Source organism: Macrobrachium rosenbergii, chromosome 48, assembly GCF_040412425.1.
Source record: "Macrobrachium rosenbergii isolate ZJJX-2024 chromosome 48, ASM4041242v1, whole genome shotgun sequence".
In the NCBI taxonomy this organism is placed as follows: Eukaryota; Metazoa; Arthropoda; class Malacostraca; order Decapoda; family Palaemonidae; genus Macrobrachium; species Macrobrachium rosenbergii.
In genome coordinates this window covers 67,479,049-67,498,945 of record NC_089788.1, presented here as the reverse complement: position 1 = coordinate 67,498,945, position 19,897 = coordinate 67,479,049, and the positions used below count along the sequence as shown (strand labels likewise).

Genomic DNA, 19,897 nt, shown 5'->3' with positions numbered 1-19,897 from the left:
AGGCTTTTTTCTTAAATCTTTTGGATATACAGTAGTTTCAATGTCTTACCATGATTCATGTCCATGCAGCAACACAGATTATACTAGACATGTATAATTTGCTTTTGTATACAGTTTCATTCTATTTGATATCTAGTCTTATTAAGCCTACCCTTTGCTTGATTTGCCCTTATTAGTCATTCACTAAATTTCAACTGAAGAGAACCTTTATTAGATGTCATTGTTCCTAAATATTTGAAAGTTTCTTATTATTCATCATTCCCTAAACTGTGACATTTCATCCTTTCGGGAATTTTTCTCCTCATTATTCTGCTTTCTAATATTTATTTTAAGACCCATCTCCAGATAGATGATGCAGTCTGTTAGGTAATTTTGTAAATCATGTGGTGTTTTGCTGATTAATCTGTGGATGCTGTAAAATGCCTTCTCATAATCAAGATAAACCATCATAAGGGGATTTTTTTACATTCCATACACTGCTACATGATATTTTTTAACATAGGTACTTGACCTGTGCAACTCCTGCCTTTTCTAAAACCAGCAAGTTCATTTCTTAGGCTTTTTATCAGTTTCTGTCTCCAGCTTATTGAAAATGGGCAAGCTAAATATTTTCATCATAACCAATGTAAGAGCAATGTCTCAGGTTCCTCCATTCACTCAGGTCACCTTCCACTGGTACCTTAGCTACGACTTCCAATTTCTAATCATCAAGCTTTGTTCCCTCATTGTATATTCTATAACAATCTAAGTAGAATACATATTAGGTGATATTTCAGTTTCAGTTGAAATTATCTCTACAGTAACTCCAACATAAGCTAGTGTTTCCTATCTCTTAAGTTTATTTATTAATGATTCAACTTTAAAAACTGGGAATTCATTCATAAGCACATTCAGGTCTTCATCAGTTTCTAGGATATCAATCAGACTTTCTCTCCCATGTCCTATTCATGACCTCACAAAAAATTTGTGCCCAGGACTGTTCTTCTCTTCGGGTTTTGTTATTGACCTATCCCTTTTGACAGGCATTTTCTTCTTTTCACCATAGACATTTCATTAATAATTTTAAGGGCTAGCATAACACCAGTACCACTCCCTGAAAACATGGCTCTTTCAACTTCAGTCTGTTTGTCCAATTATTCTCTCTTATCTCTTCTTGATCTTTAACTTCATTATCTAGATTTGATTACTTAGCACACTGTGCTTCTTCATCTCCTCCCTGAAATTTGTCTACATGTACCTGTTGCTTCTGTCAATTTTTTTTTTTTTATAGTATCCCAGGAATCATAAGATATCTAAGGTTTTTGTCCTGTTAGCCTATATTCCAATGTTTCTTTTCAAGCAGACTGATATACATTCTTGATGTTAAACTAGTCCTCATAAATTGTTTCTCTTCGGATATGATTTTCATAAACAGCAAATCTATTTCAACTTTCCGTTGCACAATCCTTTTGATGTTCATCTCCAAATCGAGACTGTCAACTTTTTTTGTTGGGGGCTTTCAATTTCATCTTAAGTGTGGCATTGGCAAGTTGGTAATCACTGCTATCTGCTCTTCTGCTGCTCTGAACATTCCTGTGTTCTTTCCTTTCTTAATTAATAGCTATGGAAAATAAGTGTGGATGTTAAATGCAAATGAAAATAAAATGGTGGAAGCTGTAGAGAACTATTTTTATAATATGTGACATAAGAACTGACAGGTGAAAAATGTGGAGGTATGTAAAGGGAGCAGTAAAAGGGTGAATCAAGAGTGTTATGAGATGTTTAGGTCATGTGGAAAGAAAGAATGGAAGATGATTAGTTGGTGTACAGTAGAACCCCGGTCCTCAACTGTACTAGAACGCGACATGATCGGATTTCAACACGAAATGTTGAGTAAATTTTGCGTCGGAGCTCAAACAACAAACTGGAATCCGACCCATGAATCATATGATGTTTGTAGAAAAAAGAGTTTCGGGCGGCTGCCGCTAGTTGGCGTTGTTGTTGGCGTTCTTCCCATGCTTATTTAAAAGCATTTAAAGCCCACACATGCTGCTGCTGCTGCTGCTGCTGTTGAAAAACAAGCCAGGTTATCACATTAAATTAATAATATAGTATTTATAAGCCGACATACAGTAATTCGGCTTATAAATACTGTATTATTAATTTAATGTGATAATCTGGCTTGTTTTTCAATGTTATCATTATTAACAACAGTTTTCATGTGTACCCGTTGCAGTACCTAGCCTAGCCTATGGCGCTCGGTATATCATCGGTAATACGGCCGCATTTAAAAATGTAAAAAGTGCTTCTGATATGGTAAGTTATTCAACTCTGAACTTATTTAATTGTAATTTGTGTAAAGTTTTGTATAAAAAGGCAAGGTTGGGGTAACGACTGGTGGTCAGGAATGGATTAATCCATTTTCAGTTATTTCTCATGGGAGAAATTAACTCAGAATTCGACAAAATCGAATCTCGACACTTCTTCTGGAACGAATTAGCGTCGAGGACCGAGGTTCTACTGTACAAAGTATACATTTTGGAAGTTTTGAGAGGAAGGAAGAGAGAGAGACCTGGGAGGGGCAAGGAAATGTCAAAAATGTATTTGATAGGAAGGGCTTCAACTTCCAAGAAGTGAAAGACTGCACAAAAGATAGAAGTGAAAGGCACAGTGTACTGTATTTATGGGGAAGGGAGGGGAGAAGGGTTTCAGTGCATTACTGATGAGCCTTCTCTGTAGGTAAATGAAACAATAAATGCATAAGTTTTCTGCATGAAGGGTTTATCCATGATTCAGCAGCTCAAGTTTGAATGTGGCAGTGATAATTGCCTTTTCTTGTCTAGGGAGCCAGCCTAATGTTGAAAAAGAGAGAAACAATCTGGATAACCTGAGGAAGTGTTACTGAGCCTTTTATATGTTTGAAGGAATTATTGTGGAATAATTTTAGGAAAGACCTGCACCAATATATTACAATTATTAACCAGCAAGTAAATCACTGTAACACTGAGCTGATCTGCATAAAATGATGACATATAGTTATGGCATTGTACAGGTGGCCCTTGAATCGCTCATGGAATTAGTTTCAGGACTCCTAAATATCTCAAAATTGCAGTTTCACATTACTTATTCAAAATAGCATAATGCAATGGAAAGGATATTTGTATAAGCATACAAAACATAAGAACATCATCTTTGTTACAAAATATTATTATAACGTGCATGACATCAGCATTCAGTGAACTTCTCACTGGATTATGGGTTGCTGCAATACCAGTACTCACGTAACTATGGTTTGTAATTTTGGAGGAGGCTTGTATATTTGGGTTTTTATAGTTTTTTGCCTTACGTTTAAAGCTTGGTACACAAAATATGAATGAGCTTTGCTTATTAAAACTTATGTCTTAATTCTAAGCCTAACTCAGATACAAGAACTTACTGTACTTTTAGGACATCAAAATGCAAACCAGAAATAAATCTTAAATCTAATTTTTACCATAAAAAGCATGCATGAGTTCTTTGTATAAATTCTTAAATAGTCCACTTTTTCAGGTTAAGTTATGTTTATCCACAATTTCTCACAAATATTGAGACTGAAGATCCACTGGAAATAATAATGTACTCTAATTGTAACAGTCACTTATCAAAAGTTGAACAAGCAAGCCAAAAAATTATACTTACAGGAAGGTAGGTTAAATCAAGGTTCAAAAAATAATTTGCATAATCCATGGTAGAGGGGCTATACAGCACACTTTTAACCTTGTCTAACATTTCTAAAACCTTAGCAGCACTTCCAGGACTTAACTGAGTTGGCTCCTGCCCTGCTACTATTTGCGACAAGTACCTGAAAAGTCAAGATGTTAAGCTATAAATTTCCATCCAAAATTCTAGGGAACAAATATATCAGTGAAAGAACACAAAATGTACTTTTTCATTGACAAATAAGAAGCCCTTCTTTAAACAGATTTTTGCCCATTGACTTCATCAATTTGGAAATGTCTTTTTGCTCATGGAACTATAATGTTTTATGAACTACTGTATTACAAGAGCATCTCTCATTATTTAATAAGCTATACTCATGAAATGGATTTTTCTCTACCAAGAAAATGTAGAAGGTCAATGATTAGATAACTACTGGTAGTTTTATGTTTCCATCAGTTTTAATTTTTCATAAGAATTTAGATAAGAATTTAGACGTTTACAGACAAAAATAATGGAAAATTTTAATTAGTACTAGGAATTCTACAGGTCTGTAGCTGCTGCAAGGTAGCAACACAGCCTACATCTCTAGATAGGTTAATTTTCCCATCACATCTGTGTAATGCCTTTGTATAAGGCTACATAAGTCCTATTACAGACATGCAAGTAAATCCTTGTCACCTTTGTTTACTGCTTCTATTTAAAGCTACATAAATTCTGTTACATATATTCAAGTAAATCTGAATTGAATCTTTCTAAAACATATGAGTCAAAAGAGGTAAAAATGTTTTCCATTGTGCGGATGTCAACCATCAGCCATACCTTAATGAGATGGATACATACCCATCTCATGTTTTTTAACCTTGCAAAAATTAACACATATACTATTCCAGGGATTGCTTTCTTCCTGATGCTTAGTACTTTAATTTTTATTTATCCTTTGCACTTCATTTTAATTCTTTTCTATTATAATTTTGCGATTAATTTTTGCTTCTAAGTTTTCTTCAGCTTATGATCATTCAAGGCTTCATCTCCGAAGCAGGTACAGTATATTTTTGAAAGTATGCCATCTATTTTTTCTTGTTTTCCTTATATTTTTAATTTGTTTGGCGTCATTCTCTTATCTTTTCTTATACATGGCTACAGTGATAAGTTTTGTTACTGCCTTATCTGTATTTTATGTTTTGCTGTTAGCACTAATTAGTTCCTGTAATGATCACTTGCTAATTAGCGTATTAGTGATTCTCATGCTGCCTAATTTATCTTGTATCTGTACTGCTCTGGTTTATGCTTTTTCATATTTAACTTTGTTGTCCTTTTTTAATGAACTTATTTCTAGCACAGGACATAAATATTTTTTTATGGTGTAAGTCAGGTGCTTGGCTTTTCTGTCCATTATTGGAAAATAGTGTATCAACTGGTCACAAAAACTACAAGGTTTTCCTTGACTGAAGACAAACCAAATGGTTCCAGTTTTTGGCATCTTTCTTATTCCTGTTGGCATATATATGCCTCCATTATGCCATTCCAAAAACTTGTTAAACCATATTTCAGACTGACTGGGTATCTTACCTGAAGTAATTCTCACTTTGCAATAAAAACAAAAAGTACTTGAGTCATTTTTGAAGGAAGTCCAAAATTTATTACTCTACTTTCTTACTGTCTCCAAGGATTAAGCAAATATGTTATCTAACCTAATATATGGTATGCTTACTTTTTCTGAGGAAAATTAGACACTGGACAATAACAGTACACAAATGCAAAGTAATACAAAAGGACATTAATTGCCCTCAGTTCTGCCAAGTGAATCCATGCTGGCTAAGTAATGATAATTAAAACAATACTGATAACTACCCATATAACTCAATAATTCCTCAGCACTTAAATTTTTGAGGATTATAGTGAAGAAATTCTCAACATGCTGGACAACAAAGATGAGTAAAACTGAGTTGAAGATCACTAAAAATGAAGCTGATTTCATTAAGATAAACTTAAGTAATACCTATATGTACTTACAACACACTACAAGGAAATAACATTAACCTCAAATACCCAAGACAATATTGAACCGTACATGTATATCTCACTGTAATTTGGATCATCTGGCGATGAACTTTGATAGTGGTCTTCAAACAATGCTGCATACTTCAGTGCCTGAAAAATACAAATGTGTGTGAAAGCATCAGAAAAAGAAAAGTATAGTATAACTAAATGAAAATTATACACATGAATTCTCCATATAAAGCTAAAATCTAACCCCCTTGCATGACTCATCCTATCTCACTGTGTTGCATAATAGTATACTTAAATGTTTTCACAGACTACTTTGTCTACTTTATAAAGGCAGGATCATTTCCTGTTCGTGTCACTAGATCAGTAAATATTTTGTCAGGGCTGATGTGGCCTGAACACAAACTTTGAGCATACTAACTAAACCCTTCAAGCTTCTGATGCCACAAATGCATAATTTACTATTCAGTCTCAAAGATCCTGATGATGCATATATGTAGCATATTAAAATAAAATAAAGTAAGTTTCATCATAAACTGCATCTTTACATCATAACAAAGTTAGTGTACTGAGCATGCAGCTTACAGTACTGTACTGTATATATGGTAATATATAGTAGTTCCCCCCCTTTTCTCTGATACAGTATTCAGTCCCCACCCTCACCTTCATCTGCTCTTTTTCAGCTTGAAAGTTCCTAGCCACTCAAAAATAAAAAATGAATACAGGCAGTCCCCGGTTAATGGCGGGCTCGGTTAACGGCGATCCGGTTTTACAGAGCTTCTCTGGTGGCAAAAATTGGCAATTTTCACCACCAAAAATCACCGATTTCAGCTTATCGGTGCCGATAATTGGGTATTGGCGCCAATACATACCTAACAGAGGTGCTGGTAACCAAAAAACAGCACTTTTCGGCGCTGATAAGCCCGAAATTCGCCGAAAAAGCGTAAAAATTGCCGATTTTCCATTAGCGGTAATTTTCGGTTATCATCACACCCTCAGAACGGAACCCTGCCAATAACCGAGGACTGCCTGTCGTTAATTGTGTGTATATTTATTCCAATCTGTAACTGTAATAAGTATATAATAAATTGCAATATAGTACACATAATTACATGCAGTCCCCGCGTTACGACGGGGGTTCCGTTCCAGTGACATGCCGTAAGTCGGAAAATGCTGTAACTCAGAACATCAGCCGTAACCTGGAACCAATTTTTTAAAGAATATATTTGAAAAAGCGCTGTAAGTATGGAACGCCGTAAGTTGGAGCTGCCATAATCCAAAATTTTGTACAAAAAGAAATCAAGCAATAGAATAGAATATAAACAGAAAGAGAAGTACAGTATATTTTGTGTCATGTTCAAGACTTGATATGTTCTGTAAGTGTAATCGACAGAGCACAAGACAGCTGTTGTCTACACATCCTAGAAGCTGTCCATACTTGAAGAGAAAAGCCCTCCCTCAACATAACAAAGGAGCTATTCCTTCTGTTACGAATATCAGGAAAGCCACTAAAATAACAATAACATTTCATGAGAATGAGATCACCAACCAGAGGGGGCTGAAGGACCAGACCTGCAGATTGCCCCAATCTGACCCCTGGTCAGGCAGTCATCAAGATCATGGCAAAGGATCATCACTCTTTATAATCAGTTACCTGGTACACATGGGAGAGGTGCCAGCCAATCAACAATGAGTGCCAGAGAACCACCCAAATAGCATTAAGTCACTTCATTACTGCCATCTCTGCATAAACACAACCACAGATTGCTGTTTAATTCAGTAAATCTTGGAATCTGTTTAAGACCCTACTCTGCCGAGCTGCTGTCAATGTTAATGGCCATGTTTTGCATTTCCTGTTTGTATATGTAATTTATATTTACTGTACATTAGCAAAATGAAAACGTTCCTGAAAGTGTTTATGCTCTCCCTTTCTTACAATGAATGTAGGATAATTATTACATGATCTTTCCCCTGCAGAAAAATGAATTGTTAGGAAAATACAGAAACTCCATTATAAATTAAACCCTGCTGATGCAGCCATAATTTTTAATGAAGCATGCCATATCTAATGAAGCATGCCATATCTATCATTATCACCTTAAATTGTCAGTTACTAGGGAAACTAGTTGTCAAGCAGCTGCTGCTAAGATATTTGCATTTTGTGCAGAGTTTCATGTTTTTAATGCTATCAGATTCGTTTATTCATCAGTAACCTAAATTACTGATGCTGTGAATTCTTGATACCCACATAGCAAGAAGATCCACTTTCAGTAATGCAGAAGGGTGCAGTTTTCCAAAACAAATGCAAGCCAATAATCATATGCAGTATGCCCACACAGTTACAGTTCCCATGAGCTGGGATAAAAACTTGAACAACTGCACAGAGGTTGAAGCAAAAAAAAAAAAAAGATTGAAACTAGAAGACTTATTCCATCAGGTTGTTGGTAAGCGCCACCCACCAGAGATTCTCCTGTGCACAAATCTAGGAAAACTCAATGTGCGTACTGTATTAAGTTTGTAGACTTGTTTCTCCGCCACAATATTGATTTTGAGATCTGGGATACAGTTAGTCAACTCTTGATTTGTTTGATTTTGACTGGGTGGTGATGCTTAAGAGAACAGAGATTTGTGCAGACACATGAAATTTTTGGCTTCTCGTGCTACCCTTGAGGTCACTAGTTATTCTGTGCTTTAATAACTACATCTGATTGCCAGGCACTCAGATAAATAAACATCTACATACATTTAGCACCAGCTAACTTAAGCAATAAGCAAGCAGTTTTAATGGTTAAGGGATCTGGTTAAGTTTTCCAGTCAAAGTTTCTTTGTGAGCTGAAATGAATGATCAACAAAGAAAATTAAAGAATCATATATGGTGATATTAAAGATGTTAGTTGTCTTGTCTACCTGACTCAGAATAGGTGAGTGATCTTTGGGTTCTTCTGTGCCTTTTACACGACCCTTACGCCACCAAGGACTATTGGTAGAACCTTGAAGCTGGTGGAGGTTCTCTGTCACTTTGTGCCACTGATTTAAGGCTGCTGTCTTGCCTTGCTTCTCTTCTTGCTGCAAATTCTGAAAAATACAAACAAATTCCTGAGTTTTGTGTATTTGTAATGATAAGTACAGTACAGTATTTTCTTGAAAAAATACCAGTCTGTATTAAGAAAGCCACGAAAAACACAGCACTAATGAAAATTAATGTATGTTATGTAGTACATCATTATACAAAATTTCAGAGAGAGAGAGAGAGAGAGAGAGAGAGAGAGAGAGAGAGAGAGAGAGAGAGAGAGAGAGAGAGAGAGAGAGAGAGAGAGAGAGTTAAATTTGATACAGAAAAATTTTAAGAAAGAAACATACTAATATCAGTTTACGCTGAAGAAAAGCAAATACTGTACAGTAATGTACCATTCTTTGTGTTAAGAGTGCTCAGTACAGCTCTAGTTTTCACTGATGTCATGATTTTATTTATATATGGACATAAACAATGTAAATTTGGATCCATGACAGAAGTTATGGGCACAACTTAAAAATTCCTCAGTAATGTGAATACAGTATTGGTAAAATTCATGCATCAAACAAAATGGAAGCTTCAGTAAAATAAGCATATGAGTGAAAGTTAATTTCATGTTGGGTAGTAATTTCAGAATTAATGTGTATATTGATGGATCACTTTGAAAATATCAACATAGATGAAATACCAAATCCAAAACCAGATCAGTGTAGGAATAATGTATAAAGAATATATGAATAAGCTACATCAGAATGTCTTGATGCTTACCCTTTTAGCACGGAACCTAAACCGCTTGAGTGTTTGTTCAATCTGAGACTTTGTCCAGTTGGGAAGATTTTCACATAAAGTATTAATGTCAGAGCCATGTTTGTACAGAGCCTCTAGTAAGTCCCACTTATCAGCCTCAGTCACGTCCACAGCAGATGCCATATCTGTACAACTGTTAAATACATATTTTTCTTATTCACTACAGTATTAACATGCTTAATTGTAATACATAAAATTGTTTATAACAAGTTTTTTCATACAAATCCATTAATCATATAATGTATCCCTTATTTGCCATGATGCTTCAGCCTTTGTCTCACCAGATTTGTATTAGGTATAATCCAGAATTCCTCAGTGCATGCTCTATTCTGCCTACAGACCCCACCTTCACTCTGTCCTCACTTTTCCTTAAAATGAGCTTGAGTAGTTGAGAGGGGAGCACTTCATATCTGAGTAATGGGTTTGTATGAAAATACTTGTTTTATGTTAAGAAAATGTAGCTTGTTTTCCATAACCCCCTTTTTCATAAAAGCCTGAATTGCTAGTTAAGATCAACAGGCCTTCTCAACAAACTAGAATCTTGATTCTCAGGCAAAGGTACAGCTAAGTCTGTATTTGGTAAGTGGAAGGCCAGGAGCAGAAAGGTACCTACCAGCTGCCTTAGATGTATAGACCAATAGCTTAGATGTTCATATCTTGTCCGGGAGGTTAGAATGTGGATGACGGTGATTGCATTCCCCTTTGTCCTCATGGACAAGATGTAACTCACCATGATGATCAGACTCAATGAGAAGACGTGCCCTCTGTTCCCATGGACTAAACATAACCCACCATGATGATCAGACTCCGTGTTCATAACATCACTGAAGTAAAACTTAAAAGACAATTCCATGTTAAATATAAAAGTGAGAGAAGGGAATTACATGAACTTCATGTACTTTAACCTTCACTCTTGTTTCTTCCTTTTTGGAAAACTTCAGAACAGGCTCTACAGATAATGTGACAAAACCAGTAGGGATTGTATTCTCAGATATACTTTTTTCATCTGCATTGTACTTGGGAAAAGGTGAGAATTACAAGCCTGGAAGGCACTAGTTTTTCTCATGTAAAGCCGTATTGCAGAGCCACTGATTCTCTTCGCTAAAGGTGACCTCAAACAGATCCAGGAAGGTAAATGGTGCCACTATCATCATTCCGTAACAACTGGATGATTGGCATGGAAGTACACATAGCAAAAGTCTAGTGAGACCAGGAAATTTCCACTCTTGAAGGCATCCTAGACAACATTCCCCAGCACTTATGCTCAATAAACATTACAGTATCAATAAACATTACAGTATTAGTATTAAGAACATGTAGTATAACTAGACCACCAAGTCAAAATATTTAATTCTAATAGGGCTGGCTTGAAGGGTTTGTCTTATATAATTTAAATTTTTATATTAACTTGCAGGTCTTAAAAAAAATGTTACAATTAGATAAATTGAAAATGATGCAAATTCTGGCAAAATTTCCTAAATTGATTGATTTGTTTTTCCAAAACTTGAATTTTCCATCGATTGAAGCTTGGAAATTCATGTAAGAGATGCATCATCTGTTAATGCTAACGTATGTTCTCTGTGAGCAGGGATTGGGTCAGGTGGGCTGTTCATTAAGTATCCATAGGTCAAATACGTACTGTATAGCCAATTTAGGAACAAGATAAGATTACTTCAGTGTGGATATTTTTGGGTTCAAAGAATGCCAGCATTCAACCTTGGGTTTGATCTGCTTTCATTTGTTGTCATCAGCTAGTCTTCCATAAATCAATGTATTTGGATTTCAAGTCATAACATTTAACTAACTTATGTAGTTATTGAAGGTATTACATGAGAGTGACCAGGTTTTGATTATTTACAAAGGGAAGTGTTTTATTTTGGAGTTTATAGTGACTTGAATTATTCATATTTTTTATAATAACATTTGTTAGTCATTATTACTGCCTTTTAATGCACATTTTTTCCCCCAAGATTTTGTCTTTAATAGGTATGTGGCTTTCTCAGAAAATGTCAGATGGTTAATGCACATGCAGACACTCATATCAATTCAAGTTAGTTTGTTTTGTTTTTTTATTTTAGTGAATTTTTAGTGTAGTAATGAAAGCTTCCTTTGTTCATCATTTTGTTGCATGTTTCTGTGGAACACACATTACACCCACAAGTTTAGTCAGAGAATAGAATAGAACAGAATATGGACTTTAAGCCAAAGGCCAAGTGCTGGGACCTATGAGGTCATTCAGTGCTGAAAGGGAAATTGACAGTCAGTAAGAAGGCTTGAAAGATGTGACAGGAGGAAAACTTCACATTTGCGCTAGGAAACAATTTTTAGAGAGGGTGGAAAGTCAGATGGAAGAAAGAGGAATATGAATGGATGTACATTAAAAGAAACAGGTTTAGTCATGCTCTGCCATTTCTGGTTGTTTCTGGTGCAGTTTTGCCGTGGCTCTTGTAACTGAAGATGGGCTAATTTAGTAAATCTCCACTATATATCTTTTATCATCAGTTTTCTTTTATTGTTGTGGATTCAATAGTATATTCCCAGGGGTGGTATTCCACTATATTTTCAGCTGAATGAAGTTGAATTGCTCTCATTTGTTTCATGGATATTATTATGAGGTTTATGATTGTGCAGAACTTAAGGTCTGATAGATTGCTTTATATACTGTTATTGTCAAAATTTTTCTTCTTCCCTGAGAGAAGCTACATTTTCTAAGTAATTTTTTATAATCTTTTACATCATCTTACAGTTGTGAGTGATTGTTATGATTGTTTCAGGTTAGCTGCCTTCTTTTGATTCGTCCATAATATGGTTTTGGTTCTTTTGTGGTATTGATTCTTTCTGAATGTGTTAGTATGTTATGTCTTTAAAACTGGAAGTCGGGGAAATGCGGATTCCTTGCACTATTCTGTAAGAAGGATTTTTCCTTCGTTCAAGTATCCATTGCAATGTCAACTACAATTTAGCTTTAGTTTTGTACATGTAGAAAGAGCATTTTTTCGGCCTTGAATGATGTCCAAGTCCACATTTGAAGCATTTACAGTAATGCGGTTCAGTTTGTGGAATGAGATTCAGAATCACAAGCTGCACACACCTAGACTATTTACAGTGAGATTTCTTAAATGTAATTCCAAATTTGGAGCATAAATTACACTGGAGTGATTCAAGTACAAATATGAGTATTTTCTTGTCTGACCAAGAATTTATTTTTTTGTATGGTGGATTTTGTCCAGTGATTTTAGGATTTTAATTTTCTTTTTTGTACTGTAGCCTTTTTTTTTTTTTGCTGGGGTTGATATACTTCTAGGTCATGGATGTTATCATATCTTGATCATAATGAATGTAGTAGCTTGAGTAGTTGCTTCAATCAGCCATTCATTTATTTTTTGTGGTCTGAAAAATTTCCCAGGCTGGACAAAAACTTTGTAACTTGTTTTCAAAAACTGTGGAAAGTATTTGTCTCAGTTTTGAGAACAAGAAAGGTAGATCAGTTACCTGTTTCAAATATACAGTAGTATAATCAAAATGAGCATTGCATCAGCTCTGAAATTTCTTTTCTTTTCTTTATTGATCTGTTGATATGAAACTAGAGTAGCTATATTGTACTGGACTTTTCAGTTTTTTTGTTGGGGAGAGGTCCATATACTGTACATGTCCATTGTCATTGCCTGTTCGTCACCATTAAGTAGAAAGTTATTTTGCATAGTGTGCAATATGACAGGGGACCTACAGGGGATGAATATGGCTTTGTCACAAATGGCATCCATACTGGGAGAACTTCTGAGAAGTTCTTGAGATATACATCTTACCCTCAGTGCCTTATGGGTTATGAGTCCCTCAAGGTTGAATGTAACACTGAGGGCAAGGTGTCAAATAATTCTTCTTCCTTACTCAACCACATTGGCTACTTGAATTCTACAGTTGAGGCATGCCATCAAACCTCACCCTACATGCTCACTTACATCAGGGTGGCCTGCAGTTGTATAATAAACCAATAAAGCAGCAAAATGAAATCAGAACAAAAAATATTGAGCGGAAAACATAAAAAAGGAAACCTACTCCAGAAGCATAATATGTAAACAGTCTGCCAGTCTCCTGACCATCGGGTAAGTACATTTGGAGTAAGAAAATTACTAAATCAATAAGAATTTTTCAATCCATATATGAAGTTTCAACATCTCACTGGTTACTTATTCATGTATTTGTTACCATAAAAACATTAGGATACTTAAATGTGCAATGTGCATTCAAGCAATTGTAACCGGTGTGAAAAGGAAGCTACAGAAAATTACTGTTTCAGAATATTTATTACTACAACAGTATACAGTGAACATTTCAAAGAATTATTCTTAACATTGCTAATATTAGGAGTAAAAAATCTGTATGGTTAACATTAGGTTCTGTACATTATTTCTTTCCCTAACTAATATGCAAGTTGCCAATATCTAGCTTCTCACAACTATCATCTTCTTCAACAAAAGCAGTACTATCATGAAATGAAAATTTTGCAAGATGAGGTTTTTGTTGTAAGATGGCCGCATATGCATGGCATAAGCGATTAAATTCAGGCACAGTAAGCTGTATTGGTCTGATTGTTGGATCTACATCTGCAACAGCAAACATTTGATCAACAAGTGCACTTCTAACTTTTGGAGGAAATAAGTTTGCTGCTCCTTTCTTACTGTACTTTTGTCTAAATGAAAATACACACTTCACAACTTTTTCAACAAGCTTGAAATCAAGTGGAATTTGTGGCTGAACTCTAGGAATAAAAGTAACAATACCAACATCTACATCTGGTTTGGGTATAAATGCCCTACCAGGTATAGTGAACTTGTGTTCAACGTGACACCAATTTTGACACATGATGGATAACCTAGATCTAAATTCACCACCTGGAAGTGCCACCATGCGTTGTGCTACCTCTAGCTGAAACGTAAGAGTCATAGGCACCCGGCCAAAGATCCAAGCATTTCTCCGTAAGCTGATATCCTGAAGCCATCTAATGATGAGTGGTGTTGAAACACTGAATGGCAGGTTCCCAATAATGTGAATTTTGGGCACTCTGTCATCCCAAGATTGTGTGGCCAGTTCCTGTGGAAAAGAATTCTCCATATTGAAGGTGAGGACATCCCCCAATTCAATGTGAAGTTTTCCATTGCAGGCATCTTTCAAGAGTTCTAAAGAAGGAAGAAATCTTGGATCTTTTTCAATAACTGTAACGTGAGCCGCATTCTGCTCAAGAATAGAACGTGTTATGCCGCCTGGTCCTGGACCAACTTCGCACACATGACAATTTCTTACACGACCAGCACTACGGACAATTTTACTTGTTAATTTTGGATCCATTAAAAAATTCTGACTGAGTTTTTTTGCGGCTCTAATATTGTATAACTTGACAATGTCACGGATAGAAGGGAGTGGTGGAAGCCGATGGTAGGTGGCTGCCATGTGTTTTGCTGCTGCCTCTGCCATCCTGCCATCACCTGTTAAAATCATCAAGTTGTAATAACTGCTAATTTGACTTCTTTCATGTTAAAGACCACAGAGGTCACTTGTGAATATTTACATTATCAGTACAACTATTACATAGAATTACATACAGTAATGAGAAAAATATAAATACTTAATTTAAGATTTATTTTTTAAATATTTACCTCTCAATTATATAGCTTTTACTTCCATGCTGGCAGTACTTCAACAGATTGAAAAAAAACGAGAACACTCAGTTTTCTATGAATATCCACCTTCTATCCATCTACTTCCCCCACCCCCCACCAGGGGACTGATAGGTACAAACACTCATAGCCGATCAGTGTACTTATGTCCACTTTGAATGTGGGGAGGTAGGGAGGGCAATTTATATAATGGAGAGGTAAGTATTAAAAAATTAAATCTTAAATTAAGTATTTATATTTTTGAAATGAACCTTACCTCTCCATTATATAGCCGATAATCACATTTGAAAAAGGAGGTGTGCAAAGTGGAAATCAGCCAACCCTTTAAAGGCTACTTAGTAACAAAATATTTTGTACAAAACAAGTGTTTGCTTTAACCAGTGAATTCATTCCAAAGGCTATAGTGCTGCCTTAGGAGGACTGTCACTCAGGTATGAGATCCTCATCATGAAGATAGCTGAGGTCTCTTTGTAGGGTGCCCCCTTTCAGCAACAGGAGGAGGGGTAGGGTTACAGTGCCAAAACCCTGCAGAGCCAATGATGGACAACTAACAGGTACATAAGTACAAGAAGGTATACTTCTAATATTCAACACTGAGTACCTCTGAACTTCCGTAAAACCACAACCAAGTTTAAAAAGCATTAGACCAAAAAAAGGCTACCTATCGATTCAGGACATAATAGCCCATGCATAAACCAGAGGAGTTAATGCTCTGCAATAATCGTATTTAATCTCTGCACCATGAAGATAAACCAAAGCAAATACAAGATTACCATGCCACCGAGTGAATTCAATATCTTATCCAAAGATAACTTTTCAAATTTAAAATTTGTAGTCATTGCCCACATTTCCTGTGGCTTACCTTCCATTAAGAATAGAAATTAGCATGAAAGTTCTTAACCAAAGACCTAATGAAAAGGACATTACATTCCTACTCTTCGAAAACTCCGGTTTCCATATCACTAAAGACAGAACTTTTACATCAGGTTTAACCCCTTTAGTGCAATTCCAACAATCCTTACAGACAATACTGGACCCCCAAGGGGTCAAGTTCCTCAAGCCCCCTGACTTCAGGCTAGGTAAGGACACTGTTGTAAGTGAGGGCCTAGCCCAAAATAAGGCATAGCCCAAAATAAGGCAAAGATAATTGCCTTGTCTTTAGCAAAGCCTATCTTTCTTCAGCAAAGCCTATCTTATCTGACTAGGATTGTGGCTCTCTCACTCTTTAGCTGTCTAATGCTACTATGAAGTTTCCATAGAAACTTGCTTATACGGAGCTTGTTCTAAACGGTTCAAAGGTCGACAAAATAATGAACTGAAAAACCGTGTACAAATTCCAAGGTAAAGTACATTGCAGAGACCTGGGAAACTCCACTTCAACACATTGAAAAACATCTAGATGTCTTTGTCTTCAGACAAGCCTATAGCCAAAGCCAACATGGCCCTTTAGCCTTAAAGGCTGCTACCAAGAAGTTTCCTCATGCTTGAGAAACAGCAGAAACCTAACCATCTTGTTTATAGAGGTATCAGTGCTGGAAAAAAACCCTTAAATGTGGGACCATGACTTACACCCTGACCACTGGTGTTGGCAGAATCAATTAGCAGATTCCCTCCCATCACTGATAATGGCATTACTGAGAGATCCCGCCTTGAGCTCACCAGAGCCATGGACCACACCATCTAGTCATCTGTAGCCCCTGGAATTGTTATGAAACTTTCATCTCCCAGTTGCTTGCATCCACCACTGAAAAAAAAAAGGGAAACCCAGCCTTCCCTGGTCACCTGGGGTAATCAACGCCAAGAGACAGCTTACAATGTTGCCATAATACTGTACACTGATGACTTCCTGCAGCCTAGCAAGAGTAGAAAAGGCATAACAGTCTAGATTTACCCAGGGAACAGCTTGGTGTCCCTGTCCAAGCTAGAGGGCCTTGCACTGGTGAACAAAAACTTGGCAAAAAGACAACTCTCCTTAGTCTCAAACAGGTCCATAACAGGGGATGCCCACCGCCCACTGTCTACAGCGAACCTCTGGATGTTGAGTCCCCTCCATTGTTATTATCTTAGTGACTGAGTACATCTGCTAAAAATTCCATAATGAATTATTACCTCCAGCAAGGTAATAAGAGGGATGGTCATTTGGAGCTGGTCAGTGCCACTTTATTTGTTACCAAAGCAAGAGCAGAGGAAGTCATTCATATGGGACAAGTTCCCTCAAACATGAGAAGAGGCCAGGGAGATCTCCTAGAATTGAGCTGGTTGAAGGAAAGCAGTACTTTACCTGCTGCTCAGGGATTAGACCTGGCTTTTCCAAGATTATCACCATCCCAAAGTTGTGACAAGATATGAGCAAGCACTCTCAGCGATGTTTACCTCTTTTCTATGTTTTACTTAGGCTACTCAACCCATCTGGTTGCCCCTACCAAAAACACAAGACACGAACAAACTTTTACTTCTTGTTCTACACTGGGGTAGTATGTCGAATGATGTGCTGCAGCTATATTTAATGATGCAATCCTCCAATTGACTAATGATATTGAGTAATTGTGTAATGCATCTTAAAAAACTCTGAAAAAAGTACTTACTGTTCTTGGTACATTGCCTTTGGTTTGTAGATATCCAGTTTTTCTGTGGCTAGTAAATTTTTATAAGTTCCAACCTGATGTGAACCTGGTCATGCAGCACCTATCTCCATAGCACCCTGAATGCCTCATTACCTGGTTGTGGGAATTTTAAACCTGGCTAATTGTAGGTCTGGTCGACCTAGTTTATGCCCTAGGCCTATTGTTTTTTAAATTCAACCAGTCAGAACAATATGATAGATGTTTCCACAAACCTAATGCTCCAGTCCAAATTCAGCTGTACTTTCCCTTTCCAGCCTCCAAAATGGACAGGTGACTCTAAAGTTTTTTACAATTTCATTATGTGACAAATTCAGTGCCACAGAAAGTCCTATGTACCACCACCTACTTATAATTCTGTTGTGTTTGAGAGGGGTATGTAAAAGGTATTACATTACATGTGAATGTTCTTCTTTTCTGGAAATACCTAACCATGTTTATCTGGTCAAGAGCCACCTAACAATACCTGCCAAGAACTTGCCCAAAGTAAATACGAATACAGTAAGCCTAGGCCTAGCACCTCCATGATCAACACCAATCAACTGATGGCTAAAAAGAGGCTAAAACCCTACAATTCTACTCTCAGAAATTTTGTTTGCTATTTTTCATGAGTTAATATGGTAATGTGAGGCTTCTGACCTAATAAGAGTCCAAACGAAAACTTCCCTATATAGTTTTACTTTAATACCAGTACTTGTTATTGTAGTCTATATGCTATGTTCAAAGACCAAGTCTCCTAATTATACTTTATTCCAAAACCATACTAAAATTTATTGCAAATTTACTGTCTTTTGTATTTGTTTCAACATTCATCCACATAAGGTTAGTACCAAACATGTTCATGTTAAAATGGCTGGTATTACAGTAAAAATTTACCAACATCCCTCCTCTCATTATATTAAATCTTTATTTTCACTGTTAATGTTGGGGGTCTAGGGAACTTCACCTCCTGGCTAAGTCAGGACATGGTTCCCTAGGTAAGGTTAATTTATAGAACAATGGGACGGTGATATATTTCCTTTCCACTGTCTAAATGAAAGCTGTTGTTGAGTTGTAAACCACCCAAAAAAACTGATTATCTTTCAATTTCCATCAAATCACTGTCCACCAATTTTATGGCAGAAGAGAGTCAATTTTTCTAAGTCCCCAGTTGATGTAAACTGTTACAGACCACCTTGCTCATGTACCGTAGTTCTTAAGATGACTGTAGTGAGTCATTCTTCTCACCTCATAGTTCCTAAGGCTGCCATAGTGTGGTGCCTTAACCTGGTCGAGTGGAATTGAAAAATGTGTAATCATATGCCTGGTCGACCCAGGTCATGCCCTAACTGAAATGGATTAAATAAATCAAGTCATGCCCTAGCCAGTCAGAATGTATCTGATCAGTACATACTGACTAACCCATATTTTCATTTTTCCACCATGAAGACCTAAAGTCGTGATGCTTGTCTGTTCCAAGAGTTTGTGATTTCTGACAAGTTCAAATTGTCAGATGTACAAGTATATTCCAGTCTTACCTCTCTTTCTTAGAAATCTCACTGAATACCATAACTAGTTATACCAGGAAGGATTACTAAGGTGATTGCTCTGGTGTTTGTGAATCAAGAATCATTGGTGTCAGTGTCAGAGAAAGAAATTTTGTGTCTAAAAGTCCCAGCACCCATGCAGCATAGAAGCTGAGGATGGAATCTTTAGAATCAGATCGCAGCGATTTTGAATATGGTAAGCTATGCATTTGTTGTTCATGGTTTTTAATAGCATTGCATCGTGAAACGTGAGAAACTGGACCTACGCTACTACGTACCACTAAGCAAAAGCCTGGGGGAGTCCATGTGTTAGTTGTTCAGTGTTCCTTGAGAAGGTCTGGTAGGGGGTAAAGTCTCCCCTCCTTTGCCAGGTCAGGGCACAGCAACCTAGGCCAAGTTAGGAACGTAAGGTCTGGTTAAGTCAGGGCATGGCACCCTAGGAAGGGTGAGGTTAAGTTTGTTTTGGTGGGGTCATAGCCAGTGCCAGACCAGTTGTCCAAACGGAAACCTGTCCCACTGATCCGTATTCTTCTGCCATGGTGAAAAAATACAGAATGAGGGGAAAACTCT

The 19,897-nt window shown here is 36.7% G+C and overlaps 2 protein-coding genes and 1 long non-coding RNA gene across 5 annotated transcripts in view; 1 reads left to right on the top strand and 2 right to left on the bottom strand.

Moving 5' to 3' along the window:
* The window catches only part of LOC136831496 (uncharacterized), a 162,637-nt gene that overhangs the window by 114,126 nt on the left and 28,614 nt on the right, over nucleotides 1-19,897 (top strand). The gene's annotated exons all lie outside the window — the stretch shown is intronic.
* LOC136831494 (uncharacterized) overlaps nucleotides 1-19,897 on the bottom strand; it is a 29,466-nt gene that overhangs the window by 8,198 nt on the left and 1,371 nt on the right. For both annotated transcript variants that reach the window (XM_067092015.1, XM_067092016.1), the window contains exons 2-5: nucleotides 9,467-9,638; nucleotides 8,593-8,760; nucleotides 5,750-5,829; nucleotides 3,658-3,820 (exon numbers count right to left, since the gene is read on the bottom strand). In XM_067092015.1, coding sequence (XP_066948116.1) covers nucleotides 3,658-3,820; nucleotides 5,750-5,829; nucleotides 8,593-8,760; nucleotides 9,467-9,628 — 573 coding nt within the window. In that variant the 5' untranslated portion in view covers nucleotides 9,629-9,638. The remainder of the gene's footprint in view (nucleotides 1-3,657; nucleotides 3,821-5,749; nucleotides 5,830-8,592; nucleotides 8,761-9,466; nucleotides 9,639-19,897) is intronic.
* mtTFB1 (mitochondrial transcription factor B1) lies at nucleotides 13,791-18,968 on the bottom strand. The gene has a single exon (XM_067092014.1). The coding sequence runs from the start codon at nucleotides 14,999-15,001 to the stop codon at nucleotides 13,922-13,924; it is 1,080 nt and encodes a 359-aa protein (XP_066948115.1). The 5' UTR covers nucleotides 15,002-18,968; the 3' UTR covers nucleotides 13,791-13,921.